The 21,083-nt window shown below is 42.6% G+C and overlaps 1 protein-coding gene across 1 annotated transcript; it reads left to right on the top strand.

The window, feature by feature from the left end:
- Nucleotides 1-225: 225 nt before the first annotated feature.
- LOC103370707 (atlastin-2-like) lies at nucleotides 226-15,736 on the top strand. Its single transcript, XM_008299838.1, has 15 exons — nucleotides 226-304; nucleotides 5,231-5,397; nucleotides 6,547-6,759; nucleotides 8,797-8,931; nucleotides 9,057-9,161; nucleotides 9,247-9,297; nucleotides 9,385-9,441; nucleotides 10,247-10,339; nucleotides 10,579-10,717; nucleotides 10,829-10,956; nucleotides 11,295-11,351; nucleotides 11,475-11,546; nucleotides 11,754-12,185; nucleotides 14,138-14,152; nucleotides 15,165-15,736. The coding sequence occupies exons 1-15, from the start codon at nucleotides 232-234 to the stop codon at nucleotides 15,294-15,296; spliced, it is 1,869 nt and encodes a 622-aa protein (XP_008298060.1). The 5' UTR covers nucleotides 226-231; the 3' UTR covers nucleotides 15,297-15,736.
- Nucleotides 15,737-21,083: the final 5,347 nt, after the last annotated feature.

The following is a 21,083-nucleotide window of genomic DNA, read 5'->3' as shown; positions in this document are numbered from 1 at the left end:
CTTAATATATTTATATATCAATTTAAAAAACAGACATTGTATTTTCAGTTCCGTCCATATGTTGAGTGAAACCGTTAAAATAAACGGTGTTTTCACGGTGTCACGTTATGAACAGTTGGCCGAATCCCAGCAGCTGCAGCCTCGAGGCGGCACGAACTTCGGCAGACAGCGCGAGAAGAAAAAAAAAAAAGCAGCTGTGACGTCAGCCACGTTAGATTTCAGTAGTCCAAGATGGCGGAGGTGAGCGGGTTGAGGAGCAGAAATCACTTCGAGCCCAACTGCAAAAACCGGGTCGGCGACGAAGGTAAACTGCTGATTTTATCGGATATGTGTGTGACACCGCGCCGGCAGTTAGTACGAAGCAGAAGAGGCGGCTTAGAAGTGAAAGTGTGTCTGTTTCTTTGCTCTTTGTCTCTGTCGGTCGCTTTTCCGTTAGCCAGACGCTCTGTTTTCAGTTGGGAGACCCGCGGTGTCCTGCCAAATGTGGTACCGGAGCCAGAATGTTGTCTCCTGTAGCTCGCAAAAAAAAACACACAGCGCAAAAACTACGGCAAAAATTACCAACAGTTTATCACAGTTCGTCAGCCGGCGTCTTCTCTTTCTCAAAGTGTGTTTAAGTTGAAAGAGAAAAAGCGGTTTGAAAGTGATTCTGACCCGGATACAAAATTCAAACGCGACACCTGTCGGCTCATTTGTCCGGCCCGTCACTTTCACCTGGACCGCTCCTCGTACCGAAACACGCTTCCAGTCTCACAGACACCCGGAACGGGCTCATTTCTGAACTTGGAAAGCCGGTGTCCTGTCGCGGAGGTTGAAGTCTACACGAAACACTTGACGCTAATCTCATCCCACTAATGACTCAGATATTTTTAAATAGCCTATTATTAGTGTGTTCACTTTGCCTGACTTGTCCACGTCAAGTGCGACGTGAAGTGGAAACACCTAAATACCTGAGCTTATGTGTGTTTTACAGTCAGGAAAATACAAGTCATCGTTAATTCCAGCAGATGAAATGAGGTAAACCGTAGCTGTTGACTGCTGCTGATTGTTTTGCATCAGGTTTTATGTAATTTGCATAGTTAGTTTGGTGTCTAACTCATGTTAATACTGAATATCTAATGATGGATCAGTTATGAGTGTGTATATGATTCATTTTTGGTCTGTGATAACTACATTCTTTGGTTCAGGTTATGTGAGAGTCAAGTTATGTATTCATAAACCACCAAATATGCAGCATATATTAGTAATTTAGCTTGTGGCCTATAGGGTTTAAATTAAAACCGTGCCATTTTTTGAAATTTAGTCCTCATAAAGTTAGTAATACAACGTGAGGATGTGCAGCTTTTCTTTATTTTATGTGATGGGAACCTGTTTGAATTGTGGATGAATGTGAGGATGTCACCTTGAGCTTTAGGAAACTGTGAGAAAGGATTTTTGCAGAATTCAGATATTCAATGGACAAGACAGTTAGTGGTAATTCAGATAATGTCATGCAGATTAATTGACAGTAAAAGAAAAATAAAAAATGTCATGAGTACAGTTGCTAAACCAGAGTCTCCAGGCCTCATCTGTGCAGGACTGTCTTATCGCAGTAACCCTTGTGTCTACTTTCATACACGCTGGCCGACTCTGTGGCAACAACATTCACTTACTGCGGCTGCTCTTAATCTGCACTTTGTCCTCACTGACTCCCAGTTGGTCTGCTCGCTGCAGCTGAACATTTGCCCTCTTGACTCGTGTCCAGAGAGGCCGAGTCCAGTTGTCTATTGGTGCTGGTGTGCGGGGAAGTCAGTGTACCTGCATCCTAATAGGCTACAGTGGATTCTCACTCTTTTAGTCATAAAGTCAGTCTCGGCAGACTTGCTGTCTTTGCATAGATTAAACAAGTATTGCCCGTGTACTCAGATGGTATGAGGCTAGAAGAGGGTGCTGTAACCCATTTTGAGAATCATTAGCGTTAATACTCTGTGTTGCAACAGCAGAAAGGAGATTTTTGCGTGAATTTGACCTGCTTTCTCAATTCTTTAAAGCACCAGCTTTCTGTCGTAACCAACAACATGTCAGCAAATATTTCACATCATGTTGCTCGACTAACTAGTTGTGATATATTTTCCTTGTGTGATGCAACTTTATTCCCAAAGGTTTGGTCCTTTCTTAATTCCTACACTAAGTCTTTTGAGGGAGGGAGATCTCCCCTTTAAACTTTGAAACCTTCCATATTTAGACAGCTGCTTAAGTTAAGTGGACCATGGTGTTATCAAGGTCTCCCTCAGATATAGTGCAGGAGTCAAGGGAGGGGAGAGCCGATTCGGGATACGGTGCTGGGATGTAGGCTAGCTTGCGTAGACACAAGCTATTCTTGCTATGTGTCGTTAAAGATAGACCCCCATCCAAATTGGAAGGGATGCAAGACCGACTTGTGTGTTTGTGTGATGCTGTATTCCTTGAGTGTGAAGTAAATCTAATCCCTTGGTAACTTTGTGTGTGTGATTGCACGGGCAGGAAAACATGTAGGCCAGTTAACATCTGCTCTGTGCCCCCATAAGATAAGAAGTAAGGTGGCTAATTTTAGTTCTGCCCTCGATTTCTGCAAGCCAAGGAGCAGGACGGTGCATTAGCCACTTTATCGTGAAGTGTGAGTGTACGTAGCAGCAGAGCTAATGGTTTTTAACTGGCTGCTGTTATGCTTCCTTGCATGCTTATTGTGTTTTGTCTCTCAGTCACATTCTGCTGCAATACAGACTCCTCGCAGTCCCAGCAGAATAGTGTCTTTGTGTGGGTCCCTTCTATGGCTGCAGTCTGGGCCACTTCATTCTGCTGAGTGCTGCTCTGCACTTGATGGGAACCTGCAGTGCCACAGGCTGAGTAAATGTCCAGGGCTAATTTGTTTGCGGAGCAGATTACTGTAACTCCCCTCTGTGCTCACAGCACTGCTGCAGCACCTCCAGGTTGATCTTTAGATGTCCCATTTACAGTTGTCCTCTTGAGCAAGAATATTACTTGCTAGTCTCAAAACTTCCCTTCATTTACCTTGAAATAGTCTGAGTTTTGTCTGTTGCCATTACTGATTATTCTGCAGATGATTGAATGGATGATTATTGTTTTGGCTTCTAAAATGTTGGAAGTCTTGTTTTGTTCAACCAACAGTAAAAAAACCCAAAAACCTAGAGATACTGATTTGCCTTAAACCTGAGACAAAGGAGGACACCTACAACATCAGCTGTTTTTCAGAATAATTAGAAAAACACAGAAATGATCAACGTCATTGTGTTGAACAATGTCAAAGTTATTCAGTTGGTTTTATATTAACTTCTTTCCCAGCTCATTGATAATCAGATTTGTTGTTGTTTTTTCACCTTTGTGTAAGTAGTTTCTCTCCACTGGCCAGTGACTAATGATAATTCGTATCACGGAATAATCTGTAGGTATATAGATTTTTACAGTTAAGTGATTGATCACCATTTCGATGAACAACAGTACTAACTTGTTTTGTTCAACCAGCAGTCTCAATATAAAACATGCTTAAAAAGCAGCACACCCTTGAGAACAGGAGGCAGTGGATATTTGGCATTTTCTTTAATGGATCATCGAAGTTGTTAGAAATTGGTTTACTGTCATCAATCAACACTTTAATAGACTAATTATTTTAGCCCTCGGGATCTAGGCGACAAGCAGACTGACAGTGCCAGGAACAGAACCAGTTTTTTGATGGAAATGCTCGCTTGAAATTCATGACATACCCTGTACTTGTTGAGACTTTATGCATGTGTTCTGTGTGTTAAATGTCATGTCTTGTTGTACTTGGAACCCAGAAGGAGCAGCTTGTACCTTTTTAGGAGCAGTTATTAGGGATCCAAATCAGATAATGCACAATGGTTGTGGAGATGATCTGATCTCTGATTTTCTAACTTGGTTATAGTGAAATCTAATTTATTAGTTTAGCTGTGAAATTTCCAGTGGCGCTGCCTCGGGTCATGCGTAGAAAGATTTTGTAAAACTCTTTTTTTTTTTTTTTGTACAGCGCAGAAGTTTATCCAGTAAAAGCTGGATAAAAAGAGTCATAGCTCCATATTTCAGTTATTGTCAACCTACAAATGAAACAGTTAATCAATTAATCATTTGATCAATCAACAGAAAATGAAAAAGTAACGCTTCTGAGTTTCAAATTCTTAATTCTGAGGATTTGCTGCTGTTCTTTGTGATGACATTTAATATCATTATTTGAAAAATTGCTTTAAGCTGTATTAGCTTTCTCACTGGTGAACACATGTAGTGTGTCCTAGGGGTGTCTGTGAAGCAATAACAAGAACTCGTCTGGCCCAGCACTCCTTTCTTTTTCTTCTTCTTTTTTTTTAGATGGTTAGTGCTGTCAAAACATTTGTCTCTCTGTGGACCTCAGTGGCTTAAGTGCAGGTTGTGTGCTTATCAATCATGGCAACCACATTTACAGGGATGGGATTAGAAGTCGTGTTGGTTTGTCATTTTGAATGGTGTGAGAGACAAAGCTGAGACAAATTGGCACACCTGGGTGGCTAATCACTTAGATATTTGAAGGTGTAATACTTGTGATCCAACCTGTTGGATGGATGTGTCAGTTATACGGCTATGGGAGTGTCACCTTTAGCCTGCACCTGTGATATATATATATATTTTTTCATCTGTAAAAGACGTGTGAAAAGCTGTACAGCAAGTGTAATTATTAAAAGGTAGCAGCACATACAGTTATTATGCTAGACTGCATTTAATCAGTTGTGTAAATTTCCTGGTTTTCTTGTCTCATAAAATAATAAACTGAATATATTGTGTTGTGTTGGCAGAGAAGAAAAATGCGAGAGCGCTGTCCTGGTAACTTACTTTACTTGTGTCCTTTTTTCTGGCCCTTTGTGATTTTCAGCGGAAGGCTATTTTAGAGCTTGACCTAGATGGGAGGACCAGAGTGGATAACAGTATTTAGCCCAGCACAGAATGCTGGAAAGATTCCTGTCCTCGGTTTGATCCATATAGGGCATTTCACTTTCTCATGAACCTCTCAGAACAATAGTCAGTCTGTCACATTAACCAACCTACAGCTATAAAACTTGTTCTGTGGGAAAGTGGTTTTTGGTCTTACCACATAATCCAGCCTACACATTCTTCTCCTTCTCACTATAACGTCTTCCATGCAGCATAACGTTACACAACCAGTGTTATTTTATCTTTCTCCCTCTCTGCTTTGTCCCGTTATCTGAAGGCTTGAGCGGCGTGGAAGATGTCCCCATTTTTCGGCCCAAGAAGAAGCCTCCGTTAGCCAGGCCCGAAGACCTGGAGGATGACTTGCCTCCCAGGACCACGGCCTCAAACTCGGGCAAAAATGCCGTCCTCACCCTCTCAGCAAATGAAGAGATTGAGGAGGAAGAGGTGAAGTTTTGATGTGTTTGCTTCCACATTCCGGTCTTCTGACAAGCATGTATAACATATCTAGCGAAGATTAATATGTGTTTAACTTAGAGGTCCTGTTTCTCTTTCTTTTATCGCTGATCTGAACTTTTTTTCGACTCTAAAGAGTTGAAAGACAAAAATGATATTAAGAGAACAAAGGAGAAAGTAAATTTTAAGAAAAGGAATAAGCAAGGATTTGGATCGTCCAGATAAATGTTCATTAACTATTATTTCATGTCACTTAGGGCCACAGCTCATCTTTGTTTTTGTGGCTCATTAGGTTTATTAATATGATAATTATTCCCTTAGTTAATCAAGAAATCGTTTGATCTGTAAAGCACCAGAAAACTGGAGAAAAGCAAAATCTAATTAATTTACTTTAATGTAAGGCAGGAAAAAAGTAGCAAATCCATTGACTTCTTGGCCTGAAAAATACTCAAACACTAGTTAATCAGTTATCACAATAAGAATGATTTGCTCTTGGTCAAATAATTAATTAACTCTGTTTCTGTTAATGGGGATATTAATCACATGATTCCTGACGACTGAATGGACAAATAAATGTGTGAACTCTGTACCAAGAGAGAAAAATTACATTCATGCAGTAAATTTGTCAAAGCAGGTAGAAGATCATCATCATTCTGTATGACTGTGATAGAAGCTTTAAGGGCTTGATCAAAGGGAAGGGATGGAAAGGGAGGGGTTCTTTCTATAATTTAATATATTACGTTTTAGGCCTTACTAGATGAAGTGTCCTTAGATGACTTGTGTTGTGAATTGGAGCTGAAATAGAATTAAATTGAATCAAAGACTCCTCATTGCAGAGTTGCTCCCAGCAGGGAAAAGAGATTCCCTGTGTGTGTATTTAAGGCTTTTATGTCTTCAAGGCAAACAGTACAGATGTTCAGTTTAGTGTGTGACATTGTGAAAATCTTTAACTCCTGTCTTTGCTCGACATCAGGCTCCTCAGCTTGAATTTGCTGCCTCATTTGTACTAAACGCTTTGTTGACATTGTAATTTTCAGTTCTCTGTCTCGTCCTTAAAACCTGCCACGTCAGCAGTGTAGTCACTCGAACCTCTCTCGATGCCAGGGAAAGCCCTGATTGATTGCAACCTCCTGTCCGCAGGCTGTGGTCGAGGAGGAAAAAGCCAGGCCCATCCAGATCGTCCTGGCCAACGAAGATGAGCACAGCTTCGAGCTGGACGCTGCCGCGCTGGAGAAGATCCTGCTGCAGGATCACGTGAAGGACCTGAACGTGGTGGTCGTGTCTGTGGCCGGAGCTTTTCGCAAGGGCAAGTCCTTCCTGCTGGACTTCATGCTGCGCTATATGCACAATCAGGTGAGATGAACAATGCGGTGTTTCAGAAATACTGATTCTGCAAGGACACATGCTCCTGTGGGACCTAATTTAATGAGACAGCTATTCAGTGAAGTACCAAACACAAGTGCAAACAACTTGAAAAGCACTGATTTGTTTTATACACAGTTTCTGAGGCGATAAGTAAATATAGTCAGAGACATGTTTATTCTGTTTTAACTTACATTACTGGTGAGTCCTTTAAAGTGCTCTGATGGCAACAGTGTTTTTATGATACTAAAAAAGAATAATCTGATCTGTTGAGGAGTCACCAAAGTTTTTGCAAAGGCAAATATTACCTTTTATCAATTTAAGATCGGCCTCTTCATTGAGCACACCTGTACCATCTAACGTAGCTGCATACAACGGCCCAGGCATAAAATCTAGATGCCAAAGCATATATTTGAATTTAGAACTGTCATAAAAGTTGACTTCATGGCTGACCAGGAAGCATCCGCAAGTCAGATTGGTACAACACACTGGGCATACTTTTATCAGTCCACATGCTTGACAGCATTTTTTTAAACAAGTTTTTTCACTGCTGCACAGTATCAGTGCGAACAGGGAAAAAAAAAATGTTGACACTAATACTAATTCTTAAAGTCCCCTGCTGAAGGTGTGTTTACATGTGCTAAGAAAAATATACAAGAGCTCATCCTTCCTCTGGGGCTTAGTGTTGTGTAACGCTTTGAGTCAGTTGAGAGTGGGAAAACAGATGGGCTCCACGGACAAGTAGATGGTATTACAACCAGTTATTGCTTGTGTTGGTGACTCCCAAAGATAAGGTGTCATCCTGAGATACTTGCTCAGACATGAGAGTAGGATGTGGAGCAATAAGACAGGGTGGGTTTAGCCACTCTCAGTGTTCTGGGAAGTTGAATTTTACCATTAAACTATATTATATATATAAGTCTTCACAAACATCGCTAGTTTTCCTGCTCATTACTGGTGTTTGACTTTATGTCTATAAATGTGAGCTACACAAAATGGCACACCACACACGCAGAGTCCACACAAACGCACGTTATTTTTCAGCTGTGTCCGACACAAGAATCAACAACCAGTCCTTCAGTCCTTCTGACAGCAGCTGGGCTCACAGGCAGTCAGGATCACTTTACAGTACGCACACTTGCAGCTACTCCTGCTAGCACAACCACACACATGCACACAACAAGGAAAATGTAGGAATGTTGTGACGCTTTCGCTCAGCTGTCGGCCAGCGTGATGATCATGAGCGTCCACGCAAGTCTCTGCTCGTGTTCACACTTTTGCTATTGCCTCATTTATCAACAACAGTTAGTGTTGCAAGCAGTATTAATGAGCTCGTACGACTTTCACAGCTGTGTGTGTGTCACGAGGAGAATGATCAGACTGCAGGTATTTGTTATTATCAGATGGCAGCCTATCATTTTGCTCTGTCATCATGGCGGAGAGAGAGTGATGTACTGTAATGATGCAGTAACCACGAATCAGTGTTTTTGCATGCTCGGACTTGCAAATCAGCTATTTGCTTTAGAAGCTGCATTTCCTATTTGGGGTCAGCGGCTTTCCGCACCTGCCGCTGGGATAAACAGACAAGGTTTCGATTACTTGAAGCTTCACGTTCACAACAACTGTTGGAGGAGAACTGGCCTGAATGATGAAATAAATCATTTCTAGGAGTGCTAATCACATGCTGCACAATTATCTGTTTAGATAATCACCATAAAACCATAATAACACAGTAAAAACATGAGGAAACATGTACTTTTAAGACGAGTACAGTGTTGGTGTTATGACAGTACAACATAACACGTTATTCACTGCAAACCCAGAAAAAGACAGTTCCTCTGATCTGTGCTAAACGCTGGTGGACATGCGTTCATTGACCTGGACCATGTTTTTTCTCCTCCCTCTTTCACTCGTACCACCATCTGTCCACCTCCTCTCCACTATATCTCTCTTCTGCCCTTCACACTTTATTCTTTATCTGTCCTTCTCTTCTTCTGTTATCTGTCTCCTCCCTCCTTGCCTCTGCAGCAGGGTGACTCCTGGATGGGAGGCGATGACGAGCCCCTGACAGGCTTCACCTGGAGAGGAGGCTGCGAGAGGGAGACCACAGGAATCCAGGCCTGGAGTGAAGTCTTTGTGGTCGACAAGCCTGATGGCAGCAAGGTAGGCTGTCCCCAGACGGATGCTTATCTTGAAATACTTAATTTCATCTTTTGTTTATGAGTTTTCACACATCCAAACCACAAACTCAAACCGGTTGCTTTTTGCACTGCGTCTTGTCTCGACAGGTTGCTGTGCTCCTCGTCGACACTCAGGGAGCGTTTGACAGTCAGTCCACCATAAAGGACTGCGCTACCGTGTTCGCCCTCAGCACAATGACCAGCTCTGTGCAGGTGACACCTACAGCATGTCTTCTTCTTGAAAACAGTGCTGTTAACTTGTTCTGCTAACACTTAAGTCTTGTGTTTTTGTTTTCAGGTGTACAATCTCTCCCAGAACATCCAGGAAGACGACCTGCAGCATCTGCAGGTTGGTGTCATTTCATCAAAGTAGCACCAAAGTCTGCTTCACTGTCGTCTGGTGTCTGATCATCATTTGTTTTTCTCTCATATTTAGCTCTTCACAGAATACGGCCGGCTGGCAATGGAAGAGATTTACCTGAAACCTTTCCAGGTATTGGCTGCTTCTCTTTTACGCTGTATAATGTAGTGAAAACATTTTATACATTTGTCCTAAACAACAAATGCCACATACGATGTATATGCACCTTGTCCATTAAATCTCCCTGTACAGGTAAATAGTCACAGAAAGTTGTGTACCATAAATTCTGGACTATTACCTGAATATAAGCCACACCCACTAACTTTAAAAAGAATACAAATTTTTTACATATACAGGCCGCACTTGTCTATAAGCTGCAGGTGTCCACGTCGTAACATGAGATATTTACACAGAAACAGTCTACCAGGAAGTCATTGATCGCTATCGTCATCTTCCTCCTTTGCAGTAAAACCACTAAAGTCGTCTCTTTCAGTGTTGGAATCGTCACACACTTCCTCAGTCTCTCTTTCGTTGTCGCTCTCAATGTCACTGTCATGTAATTCGTCAAACTCGTAAAAATCCATAAATCAGCCGCATGATTGTTTAAGCCGCAGTGTTCAAAGCGTGTGAAAACAGTAGTTTGTATTTACGGTAAGTTGAGTGAAAAATACTGTTTATAAAATGAAGTATCTATAAAACTGGGAAATGTAGTTCCACTTAGATTTGATGCTGAAACTGAGAACAAGGAAACGTATGGTCAGTCAAAAAGTAATGTGGAATTTTTCTAAACTAAAGTAAATCATGAAAATAATCAGAAAGGGGATTGGTATCTAGACACATCACCATTTTTATTATTATCTCAGCAGTGATTTTTTTCCCACAAAATCAAATATAACAAATCTCACTGTGTTTCTGTTTTGTTGGTTTTGTGTTTCAGTCCCTGATGTTCCTGATTCGGGACTGGAGTTATCCTTATGAACACGACTATGGACTGGAAGGAGGCAACACTTTCCTGGAGAGAAGGCTGCAGGTGAGAATCACTTTTACATCAGGTTTGAAATACACATCTGTTTCTGTAGAATACACGCTGTTGGAACAAATGAAGCGTTCTCCTACTCTGACATTTCCACACATTGTTCAAGAAGTTTGTGAAGCAGGTCACACGGTCATTGTTCCCTTTTAGATACAACACCCTCATTTTCCAAAACACAAAAAGTCAACTCCAAAGATAACCACATTCATGGACTGTGTTGCTCTTTGCTGACGCAGGTTAAACAGAACCAACACGAAGAGTTGCAGAATGTGAGGAAGCACATTCACTCCTGCTTCTCCAACATCGGCTGCTTCCTGCTGCCTCATCCTGGGCTCAAGGTGGCCACCAACCCCTACTTCGACGGCAGGCTGAGAGGTGACGACAAAGCAACACACATGCACTAATAATACAGAATGATGGCTGAAGCACGCTGGGCTGAAATGTCTTGCAGCAGAAATGGAGACAGAGTGTGTTTGTGTGTTTCAGACATCGATAGTGATTTTAAAAGGGAGCTGGCCAGACTGGTTCCTCTCCTCCTGGCCCCAGAACAGCTGGTGGTGAAGGAGATCGGAGGCAACAAAGTCACCTGCAGAGATCTTCTGGAGTACTTCAAGGTGCTGCAGAGTTTTGTTTTTTTTGTTTTATAGTCTGCTGCTCTGTCTGACACCACAGGATTAGTCATGGGAAAAATAACAAACAAAACAACCAAAGAGTGTTACATTTCTTCCCTCTTCACCCAGTTTGTCACAGCACACACACACAACAAGTGAATGCAGGTGTGATAAATCAGACCTGCAGGGAATTTTGCTTCAGGGTTTGGCAGTAATAAATCCTGATTTTCAAATGACACATTGGACTCGTGTCTCAAGTACTTGCCACGTTGTTGAATCTCTTGCTTTGCCTTTTTACAGGAAATATTTGCCATATCTCACATTATTTATCATTCCTGCAGGCTTACATAAAGATCTACCAAGGTGAGGAGCTGCCTCACCCCAAGTCCATGCTGCAGGTGAGTTACTGTCTTCAAACCAGGAGAGCTTTTGAAATAAGGGATGCACTTTTTAGATTAAAAAAAAAAAAAATCTTCTGCGGCCAAGACATCTTGAATCTCATTTTCTTTCCGGTTTGTCAGGCGACAGCAGAAGCCAACAACTTGACCGCTGTGGCAGGAGCCAAAGACTTGTACGGCAAGAACATGGAGCTGGTAAGAACACGGTTTTCTTTCTCATCTCAAACTTAAAGGTTGCCAAAGTCAACAAAACCAACTTGAGGAAAAGCATGAAGTTGTCAGGGTCTAGTTTTCCTGTTGTTTTTTGGAAGCCACACACTGACAGAACTTCCTACAAAGTGGGGCCTTAATGCAAACAAACTCTGCTCTGAATCTTCCTCTTCCTGTCATCTATTTTACCAGGTCTGCGGCGGGGACAAGCCCTACATCGCCCCGGCCGACCTGGAGCGCTGCCACGAGGAGTTCCGCGGCCACTCGGTGCGTTTCTTCCGCAATGTGAAGAAGATGGGCGGCGAGGAGTTCTGCCAGCGCTACCAGAACCAGCTGGAGGCGGAGCTGGACGAAGCCTACACCAACTTCTCCAAACACAACGATGGCAAAAACATCTTCTACGCGGCACGCACGCCCGCCACGCTCTTCGCCGTCATGTTCGTCACCTACTTGGTCTCCGGGGTGACGGGCTTCATCGGCCTGAGCACCTTGGCGGCGCTGGCCAACCTGGTCATGGGCGTGGCGCTGCTGTCGCTCTGCGCCTGGGCGTACGTCAAATATTCTGGAGAGTTTCGGGAAATTGGAACGATGATAGATCTGGTGGCTGAAACGCTGTGGGAACAGGTGGGTAGTCGTGTGAGGAGTGTGTGTGTTTATTCAGGTTACAACAGTCTGCATGGTGACAACAGAGTGGGAGTAGCAGCAGTTCTTATTTTACATTTGTAAAGTTCGCTCTTGTTACTGGTGATGTTTCAGGTATTGAAACTTGTTGAATTAACAGTTGTGACTCGATAATCCCTTAGCAATCTGAAAACCTTGCTATCTGACAGATTTTTAGGAAAAACGAACAGAACCCCTAAAAAACAGCCTTAACATACCGACAGCCTTGGATTCCGACTCCGACATGACGTTTCATGTCACAAATACGGATAACGGCGTATTATCTGACTGAACAATCCGACACATTGGCTACGTTCAGACTGCAGGACTTAATACTCAATTCAGATTTTTGTGTGAAATCTGATTTTTTGTGAGTTTGTTCACATTTCCAATTAAACACGACTTGTATGTGATCTGCTGTGTGAACTTCATACGACCCAAACGTGTCCCGCATGCGCAGAAGAGGACACGACGACGTCACACACAGCGAGCGTGCTCAGTGTTTGCGGAAGTAAACATGGATGGTAACGATGGAGCATATCTGCCACTCTCCCGCCACCACCGATGGTGGAAACAGAAGTGTGACCACTATATCCTAAACTAGCGTCAGCAGCCAAATACTGCCTGTGCGTTCCGGACACTTCCACCCTTTCAGAGCCCTCCCCCGGGGTGGAACTGTCCAGAACGTGCACAATCGCACCGGTCAATTAGGCGTGACATCCAGGGATGCGTAGTGTTCTAACAATACACTAGTTATGATAGCAACTATAAACAATAAATATTAACAACAAATGAGCCTTCCAGCATCAAGCCCTCCTTGTATCTCGACCTCCGTCTTGACAATCCGACAGCCTTGCTATCCGACATAAAAGGTTTTACATTTAGTGTCGGATTATCGAGTCACGACTGTAGTTCAATATTGGTGTATACGATAAGTACGACCTTGCAGTACAGAAACACCAAAGTTTGAGGTAAAGAAGAAACTATACCTTCATTACATTAGGGAAGAATTATTATCAATATTGATTGACTATTTGATTCTGTTGAGACCTCTTAAGTTCGACAAGAACTGTCAGAAAATTCTGAGATCATGTCTTCAATTTTTTGTAAATGTTAACATCACTGTGATACAAAACTGAGAAGAGCAACAAATCTTCACATTTCAAAAGATGGACGCTGGTGTTAAAATAAGTCAGAGAGCAGTCACAGGCCGTTCTGTTGGCCTGGAATTTTTTAAAAACACTTAAATAGGAATCTTGCTCAGCTGCTCAATGTGCCTCAACTATCCAGTATGGTTTAGGTTTATAGCAAATTAAGCAGTTAGAACTGTTCTTAATGCTGCTGTGTAGTGCTGTGTGCAGTGTGTGTTTCTCCAACATGGGACTTTGTGGTGATTAACGGATGCTTGCTCCAAACATGTATGAACACAAAGTAATAGTTTGGGTTAAGTGGTGCTTCGGTTAAAGTGGAAGCTTTAAAGAAGGTATCAGATGACGTGAGCAACATTTTTAACGTTTTTTTTCCTCCAGGAACACAACAATATATAGTGTGTGTGTAAATCTCTTTTTTTTAATTTGTTTTACCTCCCATCTGTTTTTATTTCCTTCGGCAACTCTTTTTTGTGATCGCCTGTCGTCTTCACATCCCATCATCCATCTCAGCAATCTAAAGAACCGTGTTTATTTCCCCTCATCACTGAAATCAAGCCAACACATCTAAATTCTCTTTTCATTCTTCCTTCAGTTGTTGACCTGCACTCACATTACTCAAGAAAGCAAATATAAAGTCAGATTGTTGGCTTTTTTTTTTCTTTTTATCTGAGTTTCATTTGTGATTCGCCACAAACCTCACGTCTCTCGTTCCTTCTTCCTTGTTTCCTCTGTTCTTTCTGTCTTCCTGCCTCCCCTGCTTTTCAGAGGACGGTCAGAAAGGTGAGAGGCGTCGGTTCCCGTTTCTCTCATCTTCTTTCTGCCTGCCGTTCTCCACATCCTGCCTGAATTCCCTTCCTCCTCCTTTTTCCACATTTTTCATTTGTGCGGTTGTCAGTCGTACGGTGCCTTTTATTTCTGCTTAACCCTCTGAACCCCAAAACCCTTGTGTAGGTTTGAAACACGCTATCTTTAAAAAAAATCCAACAAGATTGAATTTTTCCACCTGCTGTGAATAAGCGATGTGTAGTTCAGTTGGAAAAATTAACCAAATCTCAGCTTGAATATCTTGATTATTTGATTAATGCCATTTGATTTGACATGTCTCACTTAGAAATGCGCTAAAAATTAACATTTTTCACCAGATAAAAATAATAATTCTGCTCCCCTCGGCTCAACTCAGACACCACGAGCGAATTAGCCTTGACCAATATTCATGCCACAACATGTTTCTGGACTTTTCGACTGAGCCAGACTGTTTACAGCAGGCAGATAAGAGACGAGTGTGGAAACAGATTAGAGAGATTGAGAGAGGGGAAAGGAACGGTCAATAAAATAAACGTAGCATGGCCCAAAGACACAGAGCATGTTGTTTGAAGAGATATTTTGCTCAAAGAAATATCTTTCTAGAGTTGACGTGGAGTGACGGTACATTTAGCAGTTTGTAAAGAATGTAGACATGCATGTAGTTCAATACAGCTGTGGGCTCAACATGTAGATTAAATAGATGGTCGATTAGACTAAAGATTAAAGTTTTGTTCTTTTCCTGTCATGATTTATGGTATTATTGGTAAAGACGCTTACTTTGAGCTCTCTGTTTATGTTTTTTTTTCGTGAAAACTGAGCCCACAGTCAGTTAAAATGTGACAGAAACAACAACCAGCTAACTGCTCAGGGTTCAGAGGGTTAATCTCCCCGTCAGACGTCTGCCTCCATCTCACCCTCCATCTTTCTCACCCTCTGCTCCGGTGCGTTCTGTGTTTAACTCTCCTGTTCCTGCCTGCCGTCCTCTCAGGTGCTTTCCAAACTCTCGGAGCCCGTCAGGAGCCGCCTGGCGTGGCCCGTCTCTCTCCTCACTTCCCTCCCGTCAGGAGCGACGCTGGGACTCAGCGCTCCGCTCAACAACAACTACAAGAAGACTAACTAGCTCCCGGCCCGCTGGTGGACTCACAGACTGTTACTACTCATATCAAACACTTCTGCACTTAGCTGGCTTCTTTATTATTTTATTTTTCGGTCCAACGGTGCTGGATTCTGATACTTTAACCTCTGGTGTGGACACCTGCAGAACAGGCTCGTCTCAGGATCTGGAGGACGTGGAGCCTGAACAAACGGTTTATAAGAATCTTATTCTGATGAATGTGGAAAGAGAGGTTTTGTTTTTGTTTAATGGTCTGTTCAGTTGAGGATGTTGAGCTGTGTGGTGAATTTGTGTTTCTGTGGTCGACTGCATCCGGTTTTCGTTCCCTTATTTGACCTTTTTTTTCCCCTTAACCTACTTTCTTTCAGTGTTTCAGTCTCCTTCATGGACAGTTTTTAATTATAACCTGCTCTCACACGGAACCCTCTTTTGTCTTCTCTCTCCTTCTGCAGGTTTTGAAGCCACTAAGTGAACATTATATGGAGGACAACGTCAGACAGACGGTGGTTAACTCGATCAAAGCCAGCTTGACAGAACAGGGCTCGCAGCACACCAAGTTAAAGACTCACTGACGCTCTTCCTCCTCATCTCCCTCCCCCTTCCTCCATCATCTTCATCACCCTCCTGCCCACTCACTCAGTGTGTTCAGTCCTAGAACTGTGGAACTAGTTCAACACCAAAGCTGACCCTCTTTTTATGTTATTTTCCCGCCAAACGCTCATCAACACATCGCTGCCCCGTCTTTATTCGTCTGTGGCAGACCTGTAGGCGCTGGCTGCTCTTCGTCGCCCCCCAGTGCCTCACACCAGATGCTGCACGTTCATGAGAGGACCGAGCAGAGAAGCCGGCAGCGTCGCCTCTTTGCCAAAACAAGACCCGAAGGATGTTCTCTGTTGTGCCATCATGCTGCGGTAGACGCATCCTACTGTAGGCTGACACTCTCACCGCTGCTGGAAGCGAAGCGCGCTCGCTTCAGGACTGAGCTGTAATTCAGGGAAAACCGACACCGCTGCGAGCAGCTGTTCTCAGCATCGGACACTTGAAATGTTTTGTCCGACAGGCCAGACAGTTCAGAGCTCAGTTTACTTGCTCCTCAGCTTGACGATAACGTTTCCCATAAGCACAAGTGACTAATCAAACAGAAAACTAATGAATGTTGTTTTTATCGTGTTATTTCAGTAAAGTCAGCAGGTTGTATTGATTCTACTGAAGCGACAGTCAATTAAGGAGCTAATTAAACGGTCAGATTTACTCACAACTCTGAACTGAAAAGATGAGGGCAGGAAATGAGCAAAGCTGTATTTTTTTTTCTTCTGTCTGCCTCCATTCATTCGTTTTTCTGGCTGCGTTTTGAAGTCGTGTTAACCAGGTAGCATTTGTGTAATCAAACTCTGGGCTCAGGTTGCTTCTAGATCCGATCTGTCTCTGTCTCTCTGTCTTTTTGCCCTTAATATGTGTTGATTGTCATATTAAGGAGCTGAAGGAAGCCTCGATCCTCTCAGCTGATTCTATATCTTTTTGTTGTTTTTAATTTTAGCGACTGACGTGTTTTATCTGGCCTTCGGTGTGTCGTAGCGGACCTGCCAGCGTTTGGCCCTGTGCATGGTGTTAAGAGCGACTGTGAGGAGCTTTTAGAGCCCAGGTCTAGTGAGGTAGCTCATTTTAAAAACCGTTCTCTCCTCCACTGCCTTCCATTGAAGCAGCTCCGACTGTTCATGCAGTTTTAGAACCTACAAGTGTGATTCCTGCTTTGGGAATCCGAGCTCTGACGTTTTGTAAATCATTCATGATTTAATACCTCAGCTGATCGAGACATTGATCGTTTGCTCCTTTTAAAGGATTAGTTTTGGGAAATGTATTGATTCGCTTTCTTGCTGAGCGTTACAGATGATGAGACCTAAATCTGTCAGGGTGTTAAATATAAAGCTACACCCAGCAGCTAGTTAGCTTAGCTTAGCATAAAGACTGGAATCAGAGTGATACAGCTAGCATAGATCTGCCTCCCACAACCAAATTAAACAACGGTGGTGCTAAAATCAGCTTCTTGTGCAACGTTCTTCCTCAGAAAGTGGACAAGAGGAGTGATTGTCACCATTTTTAACAGACGACAAGCGAGCTGCTGCACAAAAAACATCCACAGTAACAAAAAAAGAAGGAGCAGTGTTTTAAAAATGGTCTGAATTCATTCTGTCCTCCGTTAAATGTGCAGACATAGGACTGTCTCCCTTTGCATTTGGCTGGAATGAATTCGTGTAGGTTTCACCGAATGGAGATATTTGAAATTTGAATTTGAACTAGAATCACTTATTCAACCTTTATCTTTAGCCATGCTAGCAGTTTCCCCGTTTCCAGTCTGTATGCTAAGCTAGCAATCTGCTGGCTGTAGTTTTGTATTTCATCATCAGAGTGTATTCATCTTGTCATGTGACTCAGCAGAGGCTCCCAGAATCCCTTTACCTGACATGTAATAACTCAACCTACTGCCTTGTTGCCGCCCTCTCTCTTAAGGCTGCTGACTGTTCCTCCATCAGAGCTCGACCTCCCAGAAGCGGCTCAGCGACCGACGACGACGACGACTCCTGTCGCCACACTAACGGCTGCATCACATCTGTCTGAGCTCTTCTGCATTGATTCCATCCACTCGATTTGTCACCTCAAGCGCCAGTCTCGTACTGTACAGTCTCTCTTTATCTGTGTTCATATATTACAGATCGGGCATGTATGTTGGATTAAATATTTAAATAAACTTTGTATACATTTTATAGTGAATCAGTTGACAATGGCTGTTGTTTTCTTTTCTTTTCTTTTCTTTTCCTCCTCTTCTTCTTGATCAACTTACCAGTCTGTGGTTTGTTAAAGAATGATAAGTCGCTGCTGTAGGTTTACATTAGTTTCTTCCTCTTCTTCACGAGAGCGAACGTTTAACAGAAACACGCGGTGTGAATATCTGGATTCTGATAGGACAATGTTTGGATTGTGACGAGTGGGTCGGAGACAATGTCTGTCTGCCTTTTAAAGATATCTCTGGTAATTTATTTTTGAATAAAATGTTTACCTTAAGAATAAATCATGAAACACAACTCTCACTTGGCTCCTTTTTTTTTGTCTTATTTCTAACACATTTTTTGTTCTTATAGATAGATTTATATTTACTTGGGCAACACAAACCAGCTCGGAAGTTGAACAAAGTTATTTATGTCTGTTCACATCAAGTTTTTCCATCTTTGTCAGGTAAAAATCTAAAAACAATGCTGGTTTGAAAAGTTCTAAGCTAAATTCTGGGGTATTTGTTGTGCCACCGGTGATGTTGCTGAAAATTTCAAAACAAAAGCAGATGTGGATGTCAGATTTTCTGGAGCAGTCTCTCATGTGTGCTTTAATAGGAGACGATCCAAGTCCAGCAGCTGTATTCAAAGGCTGCAGTACATTTAAGGTGTTTTCTTTCTACCTGAGTTCAGCTGTTGACTCAATTAGTCTTTTTTTTTTCTTGATTTGACCACAAGATGGTGCTGAGAGTGAAATGCTGGGCTCTGAATAATCGCTATCATTGCCAAGTGGTGTGGTGAATGAAGCTGTGGTACACAACAATAACAAGACAGGCAATAAATATAGACATCTAGATCTAAGAAATTCTAAATAAAATATTATATGTAAAAGAAAAGTATAAAAGTACTGTGAAAAGAGACATAAACTTGTCTAAACCAAGTAATAAGTTAGAAAACAGTTTAAATAACAATATTGCACATGTATAGATATAACACAGAGGTGGTGCAACAGGAGGCTTTAGTGATTTAGTGACTGTTCATGAGGGACATGTCCTGAGGGAGGAAGCTGCTCCGGTGCTTCGAGACCTGGAGGGCAGCAGGTCAAAGAGGTGATGACCTGGGTGGAAGGGGGTCGAGAGGATTTTTCCTGCCCCTTTTCCTCACTCTGGAGGAGTACAGGTCCTGGAGGGAGGACAGGGGGGCACCGATGATCCTCTCAGCAGTCCTGAACCAGACAGTCAAAGACGAGCAGAAGAGGAAGCTGCTGCACAGACAGACGATGAGTGTGTTATAAACCCTCAGATCAGCAACATTAGTGAAAACAGAGCTTCACGTGAGCAGTGAATCAGCAGCCTTCAGTATTTTCATGCGTCCTTCTGCTCAGTTAACGTCATTATTCAGTCACATGGAGCTCAAGGCAAAGGCGAGCTGAGAAAAAACAGGCAGTTCATGTAATACAGTGAGTTCAACTGAACTAGGCAGCATATGTTTATGTTCCACTGGTTATTTTGCAAAATCTGCCTTTGCACATAGAACAGTTAAAGTTAGTTGATTATTGATTAATGTACTGACAGAAAGTTCCCCTGCAGCTACTCTTTTTTTTTTCTCCCCCTTTTCAGTATTATTTTATGGTTAGAAGACTGTGGGTTGACAAAACACACTTCAGTTGTTTGGTGATAAACTAGTATACACTGGTTTTTGTCATGGGTATGTGACACGTCAAGTGGTCTCCTGGTGGCACCAAGTCCACAACCAAACTTTATGAAGAGAACTGTTCCTTATAGAGGGGTCTCAGTTTGGAACATGCTCCCCACCAGTACTAGATTAAACATAGATATCCCTTTAAGAAGTCACTGAAACTCAAACTGGTGAATCACATGTACATTTTGTTATAGCAGTGTTATAGGAACATTTTCTTTTTGTTAATTTCAGGGGGAGAAGAATGGGGAGAGACCTGCAGCAAATGGTCGTGAGTGGGAGTCGAACCCATGGCCGCTGCGTTGGGGAGCTATAGGCCCTGAACATGGGTCACCTGCTCAACTAGATAAGCTATAGGGGCGCCAGAGTCTGTGACAACTTTTGATTCTTTTTCAAAACTTTTCTTGTCTTAATTTTGGGTTGATATTGAATTATGTTGTCTCACTGATGGGCTGCGAGGTGGCTCGGTGGTTAGCATCATTGCCTCGCAGCAAGATGGTCGCCAGTTCGCGTCCCGGTGAGGACACCCGGGGTCTTTCTGTTTGCATGTTCCCCCCATGCAATGTGGGTTCTCTCTGGGTTCTCCAGAATTGTATCTAAGTTTATAAAGACCAACATTTCTACATTTTTGTTATTGCGCTCAAAATGTTATAGAGATTATGTTGTTGCACTGGAAGATCTGTAAAGAGAAAAAACTGTAACACACATATTGTAAGTAATTCATGCATGCAGTATGACATCATGTGGCACTACAATGTATGTGTTTTAGAATTTAAGTTCTTAAAGCTGGGGCTGCAAGGTGGCTCAGTGGTTAGCATCGTTGCCTCGCAGCTAGAAGGTCGCTGGTTCATGTCCCAGTGAGGACACCCGGGATCTTTCTGCGTGGAATTTGCATGTTCTCCCCGTGCAGCGTGGGTTCTCTCCAGGTTCTCCGGCTTCTTCCTCCCACACAGTCCAAAGACATGTTGAGGTTAATTGGGGATTCTAAATTGTCTGTAGGTGTGAATGTGAGTGTGCTTGGTTGTCTGTCTCTAAGTGTAGCCCTGTGATAGACTGGTGACCTGTCCAGGTGTCCCCTGCCTTCACCCTGAGTCAGCTGGGATAGACTCCAGCCCCCCATGACCCTAGTGAGCATTAAGTGGTGTATAGATAATGGATGGATGAAGTTCTCAAGTTTCTTGTTTTATTTATTTGAAACAATTTCTTTTATTATCTTACTCAGCTTCTTTTGCATCTGGGAAGAATTAAGTCTCTTATAATTTATTTTCTCTTTTCCTTTCTTGATCTTAATGAACAGTCAAAATGTTGCCTATGTCCAAACGAGAAAGTG

The sequence above is a fragment of the Stegastes partitus genome, unplaced genomic scaffold (genome assembly GCF_000690725.1).
Source record: "Stegastes partitus isolate 25-593 unplaced genomic scaffold, Stegastes_partitus-1.0.2 Scaffold1471, whole genome shotgun sequence".
NCBI lineage: Eukaryota > Metazoa > Chordata > Actinopteri > Pomacentridae > Stegastes > Stegastes partitus.
Note: the sequence above shows the minus strand (reverse complement) of the source record. Positions and strands in the feature narration are given on the sequence as shown.

Excerpts from the sequence above, each read along its gene's own strand:
- LOC103370707 (XM_008299838.1), top strand. The coding sequence starts at position 232 with ATGGCGGAGGTGAGCGGGTTGAGGAGCAGAAATCACTTCGAGCCCAAC. Across the intron at positions 5,398-6,546 it reads AAGAGATTGAGGAGGAAGAG|GCTGTGGTCGAGGAGGAAAA; the intron begins GTGAAGTTTTGA and ends TCCTGTCCGCAG. Across the intron at positions 9,442-10,246 it reads TTTACCTGAAACCTTTCCAG|TCCCTGATGTTCCTGATTCG; the intron begins GTATTGGCTGCT and ends TTTGTGTTTCAG.